Here is an 18,377-nt window from a genome sequence, read left to right on the forward strand (position 1 = left end):
TTCCCTCTAGGTAAGATCTCAGTGATGATCTATGGTTGTATTGCATCCATCATCTTCTGTGGCTACATTGTCTATGATACCGACAACTTGATCAAGAGGCACTCGTATGACGAGTACATCTGGGCTGCTATCTCTCTTTATTTGGATGTCATTAATCTCTTCCTCTCTCTCCTCACTCTCTTAAGAGCTGCTGATAGTTAAAAGCGCTCTACTTTCATCTGTTCTAATTCTTTTGTCTGCAGAAGGTAATATTTGGCTTGTAAAAAAAAAGGTTGAACGTTGTAACATGACACAGGAAGCCAATAATATATTGTACTTGTTAGCTTTTAAAAGTCATCTCTCTTTTAATCAATGGAATAAAAGGATATTACAAAAGGGAAAGTCTTCTCTACTCCTTGATGCTTAAACCTATTCTTAATCATATGAAGGTCGACTTTATGTTGTTATTAAGGTGCCATCCATTTGGACATAGAATTTTTCTGCTTCTTCTCTGTAGCAATCGCAAGAAGCCGGGATACCCCCTGAGTCCATATATCGTATTCTCTTTGGTTTCTGCACTCAAATTCAATGATCCTCTTTGTTTCAGTCTTTAACCCGAAGTAGTGCTGATGCTTGTCTCCGTTGAAGAGATCCCTGCCAGCCCATGCAGGTACATCCTTTTTCACTTCAAGCACCATATCTGCAACACAAGCCCAAATCAAACAGTTTATGAGTTGTGTATTATCTTCCCAGCTTTAGTTCAAAAGCCAGCTAGTGTAAGAGAGGAAATGTTCGCGAGGTAAAGAACCTACGTTTCTTCTTCTTTGTGTAGGTACCCCCGACGTGTTTACTTTTCATTTTCAGCACAACTTGGCCTGCTTTGTTGATGTAGACAGAAACTATCTTCCAGTGGAGATCACCTGCTTAAAAAACTTCAAGGTTAGCGACCTTTTCTGTTTAACTCAGCTTACTAAGTCCTTTACACGAGTGTAAGTACCTCCACGAGTTCGTTTGAGGAGCTCAGTGCCTTTAGCTAGTAGTTCCTGATTGCAGGCTCCGAAGAAGTCTTCCCCAGCCATGGGTAATTCTCCACTAAAGCTGCTATCGCTATGCTTTGTGTCAACCTGGCCACACAATGCTGAATTTGTTCCTTTCTCGGCTGGTGTCACAGCAGCTATGTTCCACACTTCTTTTAGTGCTCGTGCCTTGAGTGCAGCAGCTCCTCGCAGAGCTGCAGGAAGTGGGCGAATTCACATATGGAATCTAGACAGAAGGAAATTTGACTACGTTTTAATGCAATACCTGTTGCAGCAGCTGCAGTAAGCGTGACAATATCGTCATGGGACTTAACATTCACTGCAGAGCTCACAACGGATGCCAAATGATCCCTTTCTGCGCCCATGATTTCTGCGGCCTCCACACACTGAGCAGCCACCAGAGCAGCGGCAGAAGCCATGGCCATATCAATTCTGGCCATCTGCTCGTTTTTACCAGGTGAAGAAGCTGCTGTCGCTGCAGCTACAGCTGCCACAGCAGATGCAACCGCTGCAACTGAGACAGCTGCATGGACCTGTGCATTCTGAGCTCTACTCTCTTCTTTCTTCTTTTCCTTCCGGTCTTTGAGCCACCTACCAACAGTCTTTGGGCCTGTTCCAGCCATTGGGGTATTGCTCCCGTTTCCGGTGGTACCACTACGGCTGCCTCCAGTGCCAGAGAAGAGAGGCTGTATGGTGTTGTGGGTGCGAAAGTACTGCATTAGGATTTTGGTTAAGATAAAAGAGAGTTAATAAAAATGGTAACAAGTTGATCGCACTACATTTGACTAGAAAAGCAAATGGAGGTGAGCTCCATGAAGGAGCTCTAGGCGTTAAGGAGGGAGGGAGGGTGTGTGATAGCAATTCCCGAGAACTATCCTAAAACGAGCGAAACATGAAGGAGCTCTAGGCGTTACAGTCACATTCCTATTCTCGTGTCCAAATATGTCTTTAATCTTTTTTTATGTATTAAAGTTCATCAAAGTAAATGAAGTGGAGACAGAGCATTAAAAAAACTTGGAATTGGATACTCTCTATCAATCTAACGATCGCCGACAGGGCTTTTAGTGCGGTCTTATAGTCCCAAGACTCAGACGGCTAATCCCTGGCACTTGCTTAAATTAAGACAACGACCCAATTTAAGGAGACGCTCTACCAACTAAAGATTGGTCACCCACCCCAATATATAATATAATAAGTATATTCCCTATTAATAAATATGTACATACATGGATGGATCTCAATTAGTAGTAAATTGGAGGGAAACAACATCTATCTATTGACGAATATATATGCTACTGTAGTAACATTAACTTGTGTGTGTGAAGAAGTGAGTGAGAGGCTAAAACAAACAAAGGTTAAAGTGGGGAGAGTCAAAGTCAAATCTGATTTTGCCTGTACAAAAAAATTACTACTAATAAAAAAAAAAAAGGGTTTCTTCTTTTCTTTGCTTTGGTAAATGGTAACAAACTCTATAAACTCTAAAGCATGCGACTTACGTTCTAAGTAAAACATATTAGCGGGACTCGTAAAAAGATCAATCTAAGGATTAGAGACACTACTGTAGTGTAATGGAACAAGTACCTTGACGACGTCGTCGAAGTCGTCGGAGGGGGAGATTGGAGGACTGTCTGTCTCCGTGAAAGAACCACCGCCGTTGAGTGGTCCGCTACTGTGTGATAGCCTCCCCGATGTTAACGGTGACACCTCCTTCATTTTCAAAAACCAAAAACAGAAACACTCCTCATATCAAGATCGCAGCGTAGGTACAAATTAGTGNAAGCCATGGCCATATCAATTCTGGCCATCTGCTCGTTTTTACCAGGTGAAGAAGCTACTGTCGCTGCAGCTACAGCTGCCACAGCAGATGCAACCGCTGCAACTGAGACAGCTGCATGGACCTGTGCATTCTGAGCTCTACTCTCTTCTTTCTTCTTTTCCTTCCGGTCTTTGAGCCACCTACCAACAGTCTTTGGGCCTGTTCCAGCCATTGGGGTATTGCTCCCGTTTCCGGTGGTACCACTACGGCTGCCTCCAGTGCCAGAGAAGAGAGGCTGTATGGTGTTGTGGGTGCGAAAGTACTGCATTAGGATTTTGGTTAAGATAAAAGAGAGTTAATAAAAATGGTAACAAGTTGATCGCACTACATTTGACTAGAAAAGCAAATGGAGGTGAGCTCCATGAAGGAGCTCTAGGCGTTAAGGAGGGAGGGAGGGTGTGTGATAGCAATTCCCGAGAACTATCCTAAAACGAGCGAAACATGAAGGAGCTCTAGGCGTTACAGTCACATTCCTATTCTCGTGTCCAAATATGTCTTTAATCTTTTTTTATGTATTAAAGTTCATCAAAGTAAATGAAGTGGAGACAGAGCATTAAAAAAACTTGGAATTGGATACTCTCTATCAATCTAACGATCGCCGACAGGGCTTTTAGTGCGGTCTTATAGTCCCAAGACTCAGACGGCTAATCCCTGGCACTTGCTTAAATTAAGACAACGACCCAATTTAAGGAGACGCTCTACCAACTAAAGATTGGTCACCCACCCCAATATATAATATAATAAGTATATTCCCTATTAATAAATATGTACATACATGGATGGATCTCAATTAGTAGTAAATTGGAGGGAAACAACATCTATCTATTGACGAATATATATGCTACTGTAGTAACATTAACTTGTGTGTGTGAAGAAGTGAGTGAGAGGCTAAAACAAACAAAGGTTAAAGTGGGGAGAGTCAAAGTCAAATCTGATTTTGCCTGTACAAAAAAATTACTACTAATAAAAAAAAAAAAGGGTTTCTTCTTTTCTTTGCTTTGGTAAATGGTAACAAACTCTATAAACTCTAAAGCATGCGACTTACGTTCTAAGTAAAACATATTAGCGGGACTCGTAAAAAGATCAATCTAAGGATTAGAGACACTACTGTAGTGTAATGGAACAAGTACCTTGACGACGTCGTCGAAGTCGTCGGAGGGGGAGATGGGAGGACTGTCTGTCTCCGTGAAAGAACCACCGCCGTTGAGTGGTCCGCTACTGTGTGATAGCCTCCCCGATGTTAACGGTGACACCTCCTTCATTTTCAAAAACCAAAAACAGAAACACTCCTCATATCAAGATCGCAGCGTAGGTACAAATTAGTGTACAAGAGTGTTGTCCAAACCTTTGTAACCCTTACCGATTGAGACATAATGCGCTCAAGAACAAGCTGTGAAGTGGCGGAGGCAGTGAACGTGAACTGGCTACTGACACTAGTATTGTTCTCCGGCGGACATTCTTCTTTTTCAGGGTTCGTCGTTTCCTCCGGTATTGGAGTGTTGATGGAGGAGGGAGCTCTGTTGGTGGCTGAAGCTGATTTGGCGGTGTGGAGAGCCCTGGAGACTTCCAAAGCAGAGACGCTCCAGGATCTAGACAAGAACTCCATTGGGCCTCGTGGGCTTTCCGGCAGATGAGTACTACCGGCGCCTGAAGAAAACATCTCCGGCCGGCGAGAGCTGTTGATTGGGTTCGGTCGTCTAAGTTCTCTCTCCATCCTCCCTCTCTCTCTTAACTTGACTCTTCTTGACAAGGAAACAGAAACTAGTTTAGGTGTATTACCTTTTCTTTTTCTTCGAAAGAAAAAAAAAAGTGATTTATTTCGTTGAGAGTAGGACTTGTCTGACTAGTCTTGACATTATATATAGTCGCTGCGTAAATAATTGGATACCAAAAATAAAGACGTCACTTTTCAAATTATAATAATAGAGGCCAATTGTTTAATACACATATCATAAAATTACTTTAGACCTATCAACGAGTCTTGTAAAAAAAGTCATCCTTGTATTTGCCATTATATTAATCAAAATAATCACAATACTAAGACAGCAGACTAGTCATAGGTTATATATATAAGACATTTATGTTTTAGATGACCCCAAATATGTGATTAGACTAGAGTGTTGTGTTTCTAAATAAGGAAAAGCACATATTAGTAGTGTATGTTGATTAAACAACCATCTAGGTATTGGTTTTATATGTAGATCTTACGTGGAGGTGTGTAAAGAGTAAAGATGATATTACATCATGGAAATGTTGGTTAAACTAATGGATTTGGCTTAAAACTTGGTGAGAGAGAATATGGGGAGCAGGACAAGATCCCATAACATAATAAAGAAGTGAAACGAAACGACCGTGTTTGTTTATCAGTCTCCTATAATTTGGTCCCTCAGCCTTTACTCACTGTTCCCTTTTCCTTTGGTTTTGAAACACAAAGCTGCGAACTTTGCGTACATTCACATATGCTTCTGCCTTCTGCTTCGCGTGCTTTCCCTTACGTCACCTTCTTTCTTCTCTTTCTCTCTCTCTCTCTCTCTCTTCTTCACCTCATTTGCAACCCCGTATGTTATTCATTCATCCCAATACTATCAAATTATATATCCAAGGTTCTCCTCTAGGCATTTAAACTTATGAATTTTCTTTTGTTTCTCATAATACATCAATCTTAAAACGCGTATATATCTGATATTCAAAATATCATGCACATACTTGTTTATATACTACAGGCACTTTGAAAGAAACTATAGCTAGGTGGGTGACCACTTAATAAAGATACATCCTTCATTCCCTTTTGCTCTGTCTAATTCTAGGGATACCCATATATTTCCATTCTTTCTTTTACAATCCCTTAGAAAAATGTCATTTTGTCTCTTTGATTATTCCTTTGCCTGCAATCATTGTTCTTGTTTGGACGTTTTGTATTTTATACCATAAATTTTTAAATTGAACGTGTATCTGCACTTTGAATGGATGAATGATGAATCCTCTTTTCCATTTTATTGTTACTTTAAAGTACTTTTGAGCTACTATCTTCTTTTGCTTTTGATTTCCTTACAAATATATATATTACCTACACCATATCCGTTTTTCTAAGGTTTTAGAGTTAGGGTTTTGAAACCAAGGTCACTTTCGATGAAAAAAGCACCTCCAAGTCAAAACAAGCATCTTTGAAGGGAGAAAGTTTGAAACTTTGTTTTGAATTCACAAAAGAAAAGATTTGCGAGCGAAACCCCTTTTTATCGATTTGATCTACACGTACAAAACCATTCATGAAAAAACACGATAAATCATAAAATGTCAAAAAAAGGAAGAGAAAAATATTGATTCCCTAAAGGAATCTGTGAAGAGGGGATGCAGCTTTTACTTTAATAACACCACTTTGTCTTAATGCGACGCTTGAAAAAGCAAACAAAGAAACAAAGAGATGTAAGAATGGAACAGCATCGGGGGAGACACAACAGGAACATAAACTGAGTCACAGAGAGAGACTATAGAAGAGCAAAAGAAAGCATGTTGGAAAGAGAGAGTTGCTTTTGACTGTGAAAACGATGTAACAGCTTTCACTGTTTTTTGGCTCCAACATCGAAGTACACAAGACGAATCCCAACTCTTACCTTTAATCTAATCTCTTTCAGAACTAACCCTCTTTGGCTCATTCTTCTTGGCTTCAACTAACTCATTACTATGAAGTAATTGACCTGAAAATTGACTACCTAAAGACTTGACAACCTATCTACCTGAGAGAGGGGGGTTTCATCATTTGCACATGTCTCGCTAGCTAGGACGGGCCATCTATCTATTAGATTGCAGACCATTCCCTCCGTAGTACTGCTTTGTTGTTTCTCGAGAAAACTCGGCAAATGTCATCCCATCCCTTACCCGAGACGATAGAGGTGGAACGATTTTCTGTATATCTAGATTAGGGACCTCATCCTTATCAGAGAGCTGACTCTGTAGAGAATATGACCTTAGATGTTCCATTGTATATTCTGAGACTGAGAAAGTTTGGCTCCACTTTGGCTGTAAGAAGACCACAAATGTCTCACGGCTTAAGTGCTCCAGCTTCTCTGGTTTGCACACACAGTGAAGGGTCGACCGTAGCTTCCCTTTGGACAGAATATCAGCAGACTCTCCAATTTGAACAATAAAACTGTCTTGTGGAGTCTTGACCATGTACAACTTGTTCTTGCTGGGATGATAGATCTGCAGATAAGAGTGGCCGCCCATCAAAGTGTATTCCTGGTATGAATAGGAGGATAAAAACATAGGATCCGTGAGAACTGTAAAGATGCCATAATCGTAGTGCCACTGTTGCCACAGGTTGAAGTGACTCCCATTCAAACTATTCCCGTTTCTACGGTTCACCTCTTGCTCAGCTGTACTCTGGACTCTGCTCTTGCGTTTACCAGATTGGTTTATCCTCTCGGCGGTTTCTCTGAGAGCACATTTATCAGCAGCAGAGTGGTAATGTATAAGACGTGCCTTGGCTGTGCAAGAATCCAGTAAACTATCCTCAAGGAAGCCTCCACCAATCTCCCTGTCGCATATACGAGCAATGGACAAGCCTAATTCCCTCATACAAAAACCTAATTCCTTAAAGGCAGTACCAAGATTTGTGAACTCATCATCATCATTAACCTCCTGCAAGTCCAGTGTAGCGGCAGGCTCATGGAACCGCAGCTTTCCCGGTGAAGATTTAGAAGTGCGTTCATAGTTGAGCTGCATTGCAAAAGACGAGACATCTCGTAGTGGATTCTTGAGAGAAACGTCGCTACCCAAGTGGTGCTCCTTTAGCCAGTAGTAAGGATGAACACACAGACAGAATCATCAGTATCCCTGATGAAGCAACTAGATCAAAGTTCCAATTCTTGAGAGAGAGAGAGAGAGAGCAAAAGCAAGAATCGTACCTTGAGAATGCGAATCCGCTTGTCCGGATCGAGAAGAGCAAGCTTCCGAGCCATAGGGAGGAGTTGACGGCGGAGAACGGCGGAGCCAAGAACGCCGGTGATACAAAGCAGGCCTGGACCGGTGGGGCCAAGAGCTGACATCACTTTTCTCGAGATGCATTGGAAGCGTTTACGGTCTCTCGGAGATTGAAAGCGAGATGACAAATGGACAAGGTCCGAGAAGGACACTTGATAGGGTTCCAGAATCTCTGTTTCTTCTTCTGCCATTTCACTTTCTTTGTCTTTGTGTTTGTGTGGTCCTCCTTCTTTCCCCTATTTACCACACGACCCGTACATTTTCCTCCTAATTCACAAAATGTCCAAAACAAATCCACTAACGCACGCAGTGGCCCAACACAGCCCAAAACACAAGCAAGCTTTTGACAGCCGGGATAACTACATGCCGTTTTAGGTAGTGAGAATCGAAAGCATCGCCGTTTTTTTATTTATTTATTTTATATATACAGTAGCTCACACGGACAAGCAAAAGGACAAGTGAGTAGGAAAGCGAACTAGTTGTTGCTTCATCTACACGGAAGCTTCTTTGAAGCTCTTAGTTAACCAGATGGCCGTCTCCCTCGGTGACACCCTCTCGGCTCCAAAGGGCTTTAGCAGAACGCCAAGCTCATCGTACCGTTTTTGTTGCAAAAGCCTTGCACTGAACTCCAGCAGTCCCTCTAGAGCCTCCGCACGCTGCTGATACGAAGACGTGTCAAACCTTCTCTCTTTTATCTCCGAAACTGACCTTTTCTGTACAGTACACTTGTCCTTTGTGATCGAACGGTTGGCATTTTCCTCACCATGATCAGGCCGAGGATGAGAAGATAAAGAGCGCCGCCCACCTAGTGCTCCTGAGGCTATCTCGATATCCTCAGGGAATTCAGCTATCTTGTCGAATCTTGGAACGTTCACAGAAACATCTGGCGAGTTTAGGCCACACAGAGCTGTGATGTCCGATTCATAAGTCGTCTTAGGATTTTCCACGACCAACGGAAGAGATGCTCTCCTTCTCCTGTCTCTAGGATCTGATACCTACACGATAAAGTACAGAGGTCACTCCCTGGCTCCTTGTATATATCTCAAGAACCTGAAGGTTTCATTTTTCTTCTTACCTGCACTTCATGTTTGGAGACAGTACGTGGCGCCGTTTCAAGCCTCTTCGACATGACAGATGCTTTAGCTGAGGTCCCTGCAGCCAATCTTGGTGTTCCGGCTGCACCTGATTGTTTCTTGACTCCCTCCTGCCTCTGAGAAACAATCTCTTCTCTGACGACTCCAACAGTTACTTCTGACACTTTTCTTACATTAAACATTGGTGAATGAGATGCTTTTCCTGAAGAAGACACAGAACCTGCTTCTGTATCAGAGATACTCGGATTCAATCTTCTGTCGTTGCTAAACGAACTCCTTCTTTCCTTCACTGTAGCGACCCTCTCAGGAAATTGGAGTGGAAAAGTGCTTCGTCTGGGACTCTCCAGCTTCAGATAAACCATACTGATGTAAGGCTGAAGATGAGGATGGTTAAGCAGCTCCTTAGCCTGCAGCGAGATAACAACGATGCTTATAACTCAATTAAGATTTAACCTTACAAGAGGACTACTCAATCATCAAAAATCAAATAAGCATTATAGGAGGAAACATACACTAGGCCTGAGTTGAGGATTTTTCCTCAACATGCTTTTGATAAGGCCTCGGCTGCAGATAAGGGAGGGAAAGAGGTTGGTACAGCAAGCCAGCCGGTTAATGATAAAAGAGAAAAATGATTTTAGACTTACAATGAACCGGAATACATGGCAGGAATAGGATCCATTATCAACTTGTGTATTTTGTTGATCAATGTCTGCACATCCTACAATCATGATTTCACATTTTAATTTACATCATGTTTTTTAATTCCTAAATAAATTGATCAACAAACTTTAAGGATACTTACGGAAGCTTTGAACGGAGGTTTATGAGCAGCCATTTCATACATGCAGCATCCTGTTTGCCAGGATGATGTATTAAAAGTTAGTCAAAAAGGTGGAGAAGTGTATGATAATAAGTAAATAAAATCAATGAAAAATGTATTGTTAATACCCAAAGACCAAATGTCTGACTTTGATCCGTAAGGTATGTCAGTAAGAAGCTCAGGGCACATGTAACTTGGAGTTCCAACAACCTATAATAAATACAGTACTAGTGTGGCTCTTCATATATGTGTCTCAAAAACAGCACAAGATTTGCTAGTGTCATTGTTCAGAACTTACAGAGGATGTAAGGTCATCAGAAGTTAGAATCTTAGCGAGTCCAAAGTCACCTGAGACAGGAATATGGATGTGTTAATAGCTGATAAAGAGGCCAAGGAAAGTGAATCTAAAAACTTACCAAGCCGTATGTCTTGCTCTTTTGTCAAGAATATGTTAGAACACTGAAAAGACATGTGATTGAGAATGATTAGATGTTTGGAACAGGAAAGGAGCACAAAATTTTGGAAGTCAATGATATCTAAGCGGGTTACCTTGACATCACGGTGAAGAATATGGTTGGAGTGCAGATAATCGAGTGCCATTAAGAGTTGGACAAGCCATTGGCATAGTTTCTGATATGGTTTAGTGGGTTCTCTTCAGGGATAATGCCAGTCATAGAGTGTAAGAACGGGAAGAGATAAGCAATGAAAGACAAACCTCTTCAGGGAAATGAACACCACATGCTCTTTTTATGGTTTCTGTCCTGCAAAATTCAAATCCAAAAATATATAAGAGCCCATTTCTTCTAACTTATTGAGTTTGGTTTTTATATATATAATATAATGGGGGGAAAACTATTTGTACATACATGTCTCCGCCTTCACAATATCCAATAACGATGCACACATAGCAACCCTTGAAACAAGAAAGATAGATGATAAGTAGAGAAGGCAGCCAGAGAATTTCATGAGCAAAAGGAGAGAAGGAGAAGAGACCTTTTCAACCCATGAATCTTTGTACTCTACAACAAATGGATTGCGGACAGTAGAAATGAGCTCCATCTGAAACATGAATGGTGGGGGGAAGGGTCCAAACTCATACATTCATATATAATCTTAAAATCCAAGGAGAACAAAATAAAGGGTGGAATAGAAGAAAAACACAAACCTCCTGATGAGCTGATCGGCGAGCCCTATCAGACTGGCGGGCGAGACGGATCCTTTTCAATACGTATCTGTAAAACCAAAAAAAAAAACAGAATCAAAGAATTAGAGCAAAATACAATGAGCAAAGAAATTAAGACGCAAAAGGCAGAGAAGTAATAAGGAAGGAACGAGAGAGAGGGTACTTGTTTCGTTCTTGTTTGTGTCTGACAAGAAGAGCAGAGCCAAAGGACCCTTTCCCGATCTGCTCCAAGACTTCATACCGCTCCATAGAGAGACACGCTTGCTAATAATTTCACCACAAGACGTCTTCAAACAAAACAAATTTTAGTATAACAAAACAAAAGAAAAGAAAAACTCTTAAGGCTATTATTTAGATGAAGAGAACTATACTATACAGAGTCACGGAGAGAGTAGAGAGATTAGAAAGTTGGCATCAATCAGAGCTACAGAGGAGAGAGGAGAGGCAATCCAATCAGTGTCAAAGTCATTGCACCAAAATAAATATGAAAACAAATAAAGAGTAGCTTTCAGCGAGATTTATGATTGCTATCAACAAACAGTAATCATAAAAAAGGCGAAAACCAAAAGAAAAAAAAGAGTAGGAAACAGCTCCGATGCCGTAATGATGCACAATGTCCAAAAATATTACTATAAACCTCTTTTTGGAGCCTTCAATCGTACCGACACCGTGGTCGATGAGCAGAGAATCTATCTAATTTGTAAAATGGAACCTTTATCAAAAAGATGAAATATATAAAAATCATTTCCTAGGGGCCAAAAGTTGCGTGTGAGAGAGAGAGAAAGTGTGAAAGAACCTAACCTGACCAGTGACCAGAGGAGAGAGGAGACGATTCGTGGCCGTGGGAGAGCGGCAAACTAACAGTTTCCCACATATACGTTTCGCCTTCCTTTTAAAAAAAAATAATCAAATAACGTATGAGACTTTCTCTGAATTTGCTCAAATCTTTTTATTTGTTTTATTTAGATAGGAGAAATTAAGTAAAAACAAAACTTTGCTTTTTCAGTTTTTTTTTTTTTTTTTTCTAGTAAAAACGAATTTGGATTTTGGTCTAGTAGTAAGGCACAACCATTTTCTTTTGTATGCGATTATTAATTATTTGTAACGGAAAATAAAATAAAATCATAGAGCTAAAAAGCAAATTAGTAATTCAACTACCAAAAAGGAAAGGAAAAAAAGCAGTCCCAATTAGCAAACACATCACTAACAAAAAGAAAAGTATATTTCTTAAAAATAATGAATGATTTTTAAAAGGTAATTTCTATTTTAAATTGTTGTTGTTTTTAAAAGAATTTAAAAAAGAATCGAACTGGGCCCTAAGCGATGATATTGGAAAGCCCACTAAGAGGAGTCCATCAAGCAAATCTATCGACGTTTAATTCCCAATTTTACCCACCTCCTTCCTCTGTTTCTCTCCGATGGCTCCGGCGGTGAAGAAGAAGAAGCAGCCTTCTTTGGATAAGAAGAAGAAGAAGAAGAAGAAGAAGAGAATGAAGGCAGTTCCTTTGGATCCGGAGGCTATCGACTGCGACTGGTGGGATACTTTCTGGCACCGTAACTCTTCTCTCTCAGGTTTTTCAGATCTGCTCTTCTCTGACCTCCTCTGGGGAATTCATTAATTCAGTTAGATTTTGATAGATTCTGTTAGCTTAGAGAATGCAGATCTCTTTGTATTTTCCAGCAGTCCCTTTAGATGAAGATGATGCGTTCAAGCACTTCTTCAGGGCTTCCAAGACCACCTTTAGCTACATTTGCTCGCTCGTCAGGGAGGATCTCATCTCTAGACCTCCCTCTGGGCTCATCAACATCGAGGGTAGGCTTCTTAGCGTTGAGAAACAAGTCGCCATTGCTCTTAGACGCTTAGCTTCTGGTGATTCTCAGGTCTCCGTCGGTGCTTCCTTTGGCGTTGGCCAGTCCACTGTTTCCCAGGTTACTTGGAGATTCATCGAGTCTCTCGAGGAACGCGCCAAGCATCATCTCCGCTGGCCTGATTCCGACCGGATCGAAGAGATCAAGTCCAAGTTCGAGGATATGTGCGGCCTCCCCAATTGCTGCGGAGCCATTGACACCACCCACATCATCATGACTCTCCCGGCTGTGCAAGCCTCGGATGACTGGTGTGACCTCGAGAAGAACTACAGCATGTTCTTGCAAGGTGTCTTTGATCACGAGATGCGATTCCTCAACATGGTTACCGGCTGGCCAGGAGGCATGACCGTCTCCAAGCTTCTCAAGTTCTCCGGCTTCTTCAAACTCTGTGAATCCGGTCAGATTCTAGACGGGAATGCCAAAACTCTTTTTGAAGGTGAAGAAGGATCCCAAGTCAGAGAATATGTAGTTGGAGGGATCAGTTACCCGCTGCTTCCTTGGCTTATAACTCCTCACGACGACTGCGATCATCCCATGATGGCCTTCAACGACAGGCATGAGAAGGTGAGGTCAGTCGCAGCTACGGCGTTTGCACACCTCAAAGGAAGCTGGAGGATTCTGAGCAAGGTTATGTGGAGGCCAGACAGAAGGAAACTGCCTAGTATAATACTGGTGTGTTGTCTACTGCATAACATCATAATCGACTGTGGGGATTATTTGCAAGAGGATGTTCCTTTATCTGGTCATCACGACGCAGGTTATGCAGACCGCTTATGCAAATGCAAGCAGACTGACCCGCTTGGTAGTGAGCTCAGAGGATATCTCACTGAGTATTTGCTGAGGTGACTAGTTGAGGTGAGGATCCTAACCTTCAATAGATGATACCAGATTAACAGCATGCTTGATTCAAAATACAGTCAATCAGACCCTCCATGTATAATCGACTCATCCTCTCAAGTGTGTGATTTTATTAACTAGTCAGTCTCTGTTGTTGAGAGGAGTTGATAATCAATTTCCCAATGTAAATACTGTAATGTTATTTTATTATAAGTTGGTGTTTCGAGTTGTTGGGGTGCCATCAATTATATTAGCTATATTTGTCTGACTGCGTTGAAAAGTTTTGTGATTCAAAAATTCAACAAACAAAAAAAAAGGGGTATATGCTAGTGCCTGGTGGATGCTTCTCGGTTTTGGTTATTTGTGCTCACAAGTAACGACGGACGAAGATTCCCAACATATTCACATGACAAACTATAATCTATAACAATTACGTAATCTATCAAGAATAATCATTTCATTTATATATATTAAAAAAAAAATACTAGTAATCTTGGAGAGAGTCGTGATGCGGATGAGGTCAGTTATGAATGAAAGTGGACCTTTCTTGGTTTCGATAGATTGCGTCACGAACCAAAAAAAGTTGTTCATTTCTCGATGTATAAAAATGATCGGAAGTCTTAGGAGATGGTATTGGAGGCGAGAATTTGAAAGAATTTATTAGAAAAGAATTATGAATTCATAGATTTTCAAGTACTGTAAAAGATTTTTAAATCTTTCATTGTGATTCTAACGACTATAATTTGTATCATTTTATTAGATTTGAATAGAATTTTAATATAATTGAAAATGGATAAATTCTTCTAGTTTCCATCTAAGGTTGAAAATAGTAGACTAGTTTCAAACAACAAAAACAAATTCAACATAAAGAAATTGAATATGGATAAATTCGCTCCTTCATCCTCTATCCACGAAGGCTAGGAGTTAAAAATTCAACAGAAACAAACACTACAATAGTTTATTAGATGTAGCAATTTTATTAAATGCAAAACTTGAAAACTAAAATCTATCTATCAATGAACTTTTAAAACGTAGCATCTTTCCACGTCTTCGGCCATAGATTGTCACTAATTATTTGCATTTTCTCTGTCTTGCTCTTGCGTCTGGAGAGGTTCTTCTCTATCACTTTCATCTATATTGACAGAATTGTTTCCATTGTTAACTGCATTATTTTCATTAGGGAACACACTTTCGTCTGATCGACATTCTCTACGAAGAAAGTTATGCAGCCCTGCACATGCTAAGACTAATCCAGCTTGTTTCTTGTAAGAAAAAGGAGATGCAGATTTAAAAGTAGCAAAACGAGATTTAAAAATTCCAAATATCCTTTCGATCACGTTTTTCAGAGAAGCATGGCGATTAAATAACTCATATGGAGTTTCAGGATCACGACCTTGACCAGCAAATTCCTGTAGATGATACTTAACACCACGAAATGGAGCTAAAAAGCTGAGACGATTTGCAAATCCACAATCAACTAGATAAAATTTTCCTGAAATTTGGATAATATATGTTACTATATATAAGACATATGATCTATAGAGAAATTTATAGATGTTTTACCATTGGGCACTTGTAACTTGTTAGTTCCTCTAGTTAACGCATCACTTAACACTCTTGAATCGTGGGCCGAACCCTCCCATCCACTCAGAATGTAAATAAACTCCAGATCAAAGTTACATACAGCCAAAACGTTCTGAGATATTGTTCCTTTTCGATTGCGATAGCTTGCCACCTCACGCCCAACTACTGTTGCTGGTATATGTGTACCATCCATCGCTCTAACGCAATTCTATAATACATGCCAAAAAAAAGTCAAATTCTATGAAGAAAAAAACTAAAAGAATCAATTTAAACAAAAGATGAAATAATGGACCTTAAAATATGGATAAAATCGTGTACTTTCTCTGATCTTCAGTGGCACTAAACAATCTGGTTTCACCATCTGACTTGGAGCTATTATAAGCAGAGCTTTTAATATTTTATTAAAGCTTGTGCTCACTGCAAACTTGGACCTTTGAAATGTGTTTTTCACGTAGCCATATCTTGCATTTTGTCCAACTGTGAGCATGAAGACAGCAAGCATGTCGAAACATCTCTTCGACAGATATTTTTTTTGTGTTTTGTAAACCAGTTTTGTCTATGATGATCCTAGACAGCTTCAAAAACATATCTGGAATCATACGATACAGCACCCGAAAATCTTCGGAATCATCTTTTAATACCTTTTGTGACTGGTCGACGAATGGGACGTTCTATATAATCACCACCACCCATGAGTTGTTGTCGTGTGTTATGAATCTGAGCTCCTACCGTCATCATTACCACCATTATAGATACGTCCACATCAAAATCATCGTCTTCATGCACTCTTGTGTCTTCTTCCTCTTCATGGTCATTTCAATCCATCTAAAAAAGTAACCTATTAAAACAAATTAGTAATTATGACCATGTCTCCCATATAATACAAATATATCTTCAGCACAACTGGGTGCAGTGACAATAACAAAACAAGAACTAGTAACCATTCAGAAGAACAATAATATACCTCTTGAAACAGCTTACGAACAGCTTTTGGTTGATGTGGGCTTCTTCTCTTCTATTTATTTTGAAAATATAAATGTTAGTCGACTGATCTAGAAACATAAAAGAAAAGTTATATATATATATATATATAAGTGCTGAAATTTTAAATCTTAATAACAAATGTGTAGGGATTCTTATGAGATATAGTAGGAAAAAATCATATGTTATATATTTTGAATTTGAAAGTTTGTTTAAATCTTAGTTCACGTGTATTGTTTCCCTAATTTTGGGGACTTTTCTTTTGGTACCATTGACTTAGCAAGGATTCATTTACGTGTTCTCTTTCACATATATATATGCTTTAAAGGTTAAGGAATTACACATTCGACCATGTATAGATATTTGAATTATTTGATTCGTGTAAGCTTGTAAATAATAACAGTTGTCAACGAATTTGTCTTTTGATGCACAAATTGTTTAGCTCGTGTAAAGCGTACGTGATCCAGAGGTGAACAAAGACACTTATTATTCTGATTTTTTAAGGAAAAAAGCAACATTAAAAAGTGAGAATTTAAAATAAAAGAAAACTACTACTAGAACAATTATTCTAAACTTACCCATTGTTTTATTCGATTCAACAGAAAATAAGAAAATAATACGCTAAGTGTTACGGAGAATCTAACTCAAGCGGTCTTCGACAGACATGCTCACAAATACGTCTTTCATTTTCAACGTATGGATCCTGGTTACTGCATCATAGCGGACATGATCTTCCAAATCAGGGATCACTTTGACAGCATCCCAAACATTATTCTTTTTTTTCTGAGTTTCTCTAAGCTCAACTTCTCTTTGTTGTCTTTCTTCTCTTTGTTGAATCAGACTTATGATCTGAGTGCTAACTCCAACCATTTCAGTTAATACCTTCTCGGAAGACTCACCATGATTAGTTGAATCTAATGGATCTCCATTACGACTGGTTTTAGCTCTTTTCCTAGTAGGTAACTTTGGTTTAATAGAGACTTCATTCACCTCGTCGTCATTCTCCAAATCATCACTTGCTTGAAGATCATCATCTTCGACTTCAAAAGTTTCAGCATTTGAATCACTACCGAGTCCAAACGTGTTGTTTCCCTTTGCTATAACAGTTTCAAAAATCAATTGCAAATCCTCAAAATCTTCGAAAGTGCTGGTCCTCAGGTTTTCATGCCTTGGATGCCCCTGAAAAAACATCATACATTAATTATTATTTATCAATCGTGATTAAAATATATTTAAATTTGGGAAAGTTAACCAAAGGAGAGTTACAAACAAGTAGGCTGCCCACACATCATCTGGAGCTGTAAATTGTTTTCTGATGGGATCCATCCAAAACCAGAGCTAAAGCGTAAGAGTTCAGAATACACATTATATTCCCTTTTTAAAGTCTTCATTTGACTTAAGTAATTCATGTAAGTCTTATTGCATTTAAGCTTTTTATTTAGCATTGGTAGTATCTTTGTCTCTACCGTAGCTTTACTTATCGAACCGTTTTTCTCACGCCACCTCTGTTTGATAGCTTCAACTAATGTAGCCTGCAACTCTTGACACTCTTCATATGTCCAAGAATTATATGGATTTTTCGTGGTTTTTGTTTTTGTGTGCGACCCTTCTTCGGTATCTATTCTAAAGAGAAAAAAACAAAAAAAAAAACATAAAGAAATGAATAAACATGAGAGTGTAAGTAATTATATAAAATTAAAACAGAGAACTTACGAAAGATGACTGTGGTTTTCTTCAAATTGTTTTCGTGAGATGATAGTTGCTTGTTTTGCTTTTGAGAAGTGAAAGGATCTCCAATATTATATAGGAGAAGTAAGTGTAACAAATACTACTTTTTAGGGATTGTATGATATATGATTGACAAGAGTGTATGGTAGTTTAAAATTTGAAAATGTAGAATATCCATAAAGAATATTTAGTCAATAACACTTTTACCAAATCACAATCTGAATTAAAACAAACAAAAATAATGTCTCTCATTTAATAATAATAGTCTCATTTTCAATATATCGATGTTTAAAAGACGTATGTTTCAAAGGATGGAGGATGGAGGTAAAGTGGTAAGTTGGACGGTGGTTATCAAGTTTCCAGGACCATCCGAAGGATGAAGGTAAAGTGGTGAGAGAGATGCTTCTTCCGTCGTAAGAGCACTTGGTGTTGTCGTCATCATCTCTCAATTGTCTTCGTATTTCTTCTT

The 18,377-nt window shown here is 39.4% G+C and overlaps 5 protein-coding genes, 2 long non-coding RNA genes and 2 pseudogenes across 13 annotated transcripts in view; 4 read left to right on the forward strand and 5 right to left on the reverse strand.

The window, feature by feature from the left end:
- The window catches only part of LOC104788669 (BI1-like protein), a gene marked incomplete in the record, with an annotated part of 1,287 nt that extends 955 nt beyond the window's left edge, over nucleotides 1-332 (forward strand). The window contains 1 exon segment of the mRNA XM_010414864.2: nucleotides 1-332. Coding sequence (XP_010413166.1) covers nucleotides 1-201 — 201 coding nt within the window.
- On the reverse strand, nucleotides 300-4,645 carry LOC104699545 (VAN3-binding protein). 2 transcript variants are annotated; one of them, XM_010414862.2, is made up of 6 exons: nucleotides 4,193-4,645; nucleotides 2,598-2,723; nucleotides 1,282-1,729; nucleotides 977-1,210; nucleotides 792-899; nucleotides 300-679 (listed from the first exon to the last, which is right to left on the reverse strand). In XM_010414862.2, the coding sequence occupies exons 1-6, from the start codon at nucleotides 4,544-4,546 to the stop codon at nucleotides 447-449; spliced, it is 1,503 nt and encodes a 500-aa protein (XP_010413164.1). In that variant the 5' UTR covers nucleotides 4,547-4,645; the 3' UTR covers nucleotides 300-446. The 2 variants fall into 2 exon arrangements, with proteins under 2 accessions (XP_010413164.1, XP_019082823.1); XM_019227278.1 differs by lacking the exons at nucleotides 2,598-2,723; nucleotides 4,193-4,645 and having other exon boundaries at nucleotides 1,282-2,036.
- Nucleotides 580-1,123, forward strand: LOC109125531. Its single transcript, XR_002032586.1, has 3 exons — nucleotides 580-649; nucleotides 733-918; nucleotides 1,033-1,123. It is a non-coding gene; the product is annotated as an uncharacterized LOC109125531 (long non-coding RNA).
- On the forward strand, nucleotides 1,298-2,933 carry LOC104699544. Its single transcript, XR_753381.1, has 2 exons — nucleotides 1,298-1,473; nucleotides 2,839-2,933. It is a non-coding gene; the product is annotated as an uncharacterized LOC104699544 (long non-coding RNA).
- LOC104699547 lies at nucleotides 6,100-8,169 on the reverse strand. Of its 2 annotated transcripts, none has more exons than XM_010414865.2 (2): nucleotides 7,737-8,169; nucleotides 6,100-7,617 (listed from the first exon to the last, which is right to left on the reverse strand). In XM_010414865.2, exons 1-2 carry the CDS (start codon nucleotides 8,001-8,003, stop codon nucleotides 6,622-6,624), a joined length of 1,263 nt encoding a protein of 420 aa, XP_010413167.1. In that variant the 5' UTR covers nucleotides 8,004-8,169; the 3' UTR covers nucleotides 6,100-6,621. The 2 variants fall into 2 exon arrangements, with proteins under 2 accessions (XP_010413167.1, XP_010413168.1); XM_010414866.2 differs by having other exon boundaries at nucleotides 6,100-7,665; nucleotides 7,737-7,820.
- LOC104699549 (serine/threonine-protein kinase Nek4) lies at nucleotides 8,189-11,607 on the reverse strand. Of its 4 annotated transcripts, none has more exons than XM_010414870.2 (15): nucleotides 11,547-11,607; nucleotides 11,073-11,196; nucleotides 10,892-10,958; nucleotides 10,720-10,785; nucleotides 10,593-10,639; nucleotides 10,442-10,487; nucleotides 10,276-10,356; nucleotides 10,143-10,185; nucleotides 10,025-10,074; nucleotides 9,855-9,936; nucleotides 9,709-9,758; nucleotides 9,551-9,624; nucleotides 9,419-9,470; nucleotides 8,888-9,313; nucleotides 8,189-8,807 (listed from the first exon to the last, which is right to left on the reverse strand). In XM_010414870.2, exons 2-15 carry the CDS (start codon nucleotides 11,156-11,158, stop codon nucleotides 8,304-8,306), a joined length of 1,674 nt encoding a protein of 557 aa, XP_010413172.1. In that variant the 5' UTR covers nucleotides 11,159-11,196; nucleotides 11,547-11,607; the 3' UTR covers nucleotides 8,189-8,303. The 4 variants fall into 4 exon arrangements, with proteins under 4 accessions (XP_010413172.1, XP_010413171.1, XP_010413170.1 ...); XM_010414869.2 differs by lacking the exon at nucleotides 11,547-11,607 and adding an exon at nucleotides 11,286-11,460; XM_010414868.2 differs by lacking the exon at nucleotides 11,547-11,607 and adding an exon at nucleotides 11,281-11,460.
- On the forward strand, nucleotides 12,255-13,863 carry LOC104699550 (putative nuclease HARBI1). 2 transcript variants are annotated; one of them, XM_010414873.2, is made up of 2 exons: nucleotides 12,255-12,481; nucleotides 12,594-13,863. In XM_010414873.2, exons 1-2 carry the CDS (start codon nucleotides 12,328-12,330, stop codon nucleotides 13,622-13,624), a joined length of 1,185 nt encoding a protein of 394 aa, XP_010413175.1. In that variant the 5' UTR covers nucleotides 12,255-12,327; the 3' UTR covers nucleotides 13,625-13,863. The 2 variants fall into 2 exon arrangements, with proteins under 2 accessions (XP_010413175.1, XP_010413174.1); XM_010414872.2 differs by having other exon boundaries at nucleotides 12,303-12,481; nucleotides 12,591-13,863.
- LOC104704115 lies at nucleotides 14,629-15,392 on the reverse strand (annotated as a pseudogene).
- LOC104704117 lies at nucleotides 16,802-18,347 on the reverse strand (annotated as a pseudogene).

The sequence above is a fragment of the Camelina sativa genome, chromosome 7, assembly GCF_000633955.1.
Source record: "Camelina sativa cultivar DH55 chromosome 7, Cs, whole genome shotgun sequence".
Lineage (NCBI taxonomy): Eukaryota > Viridiplantae > Streptophyta > Magnoliopsida > Brassicales > Brassicaceae > Camelina > Camelina sativa.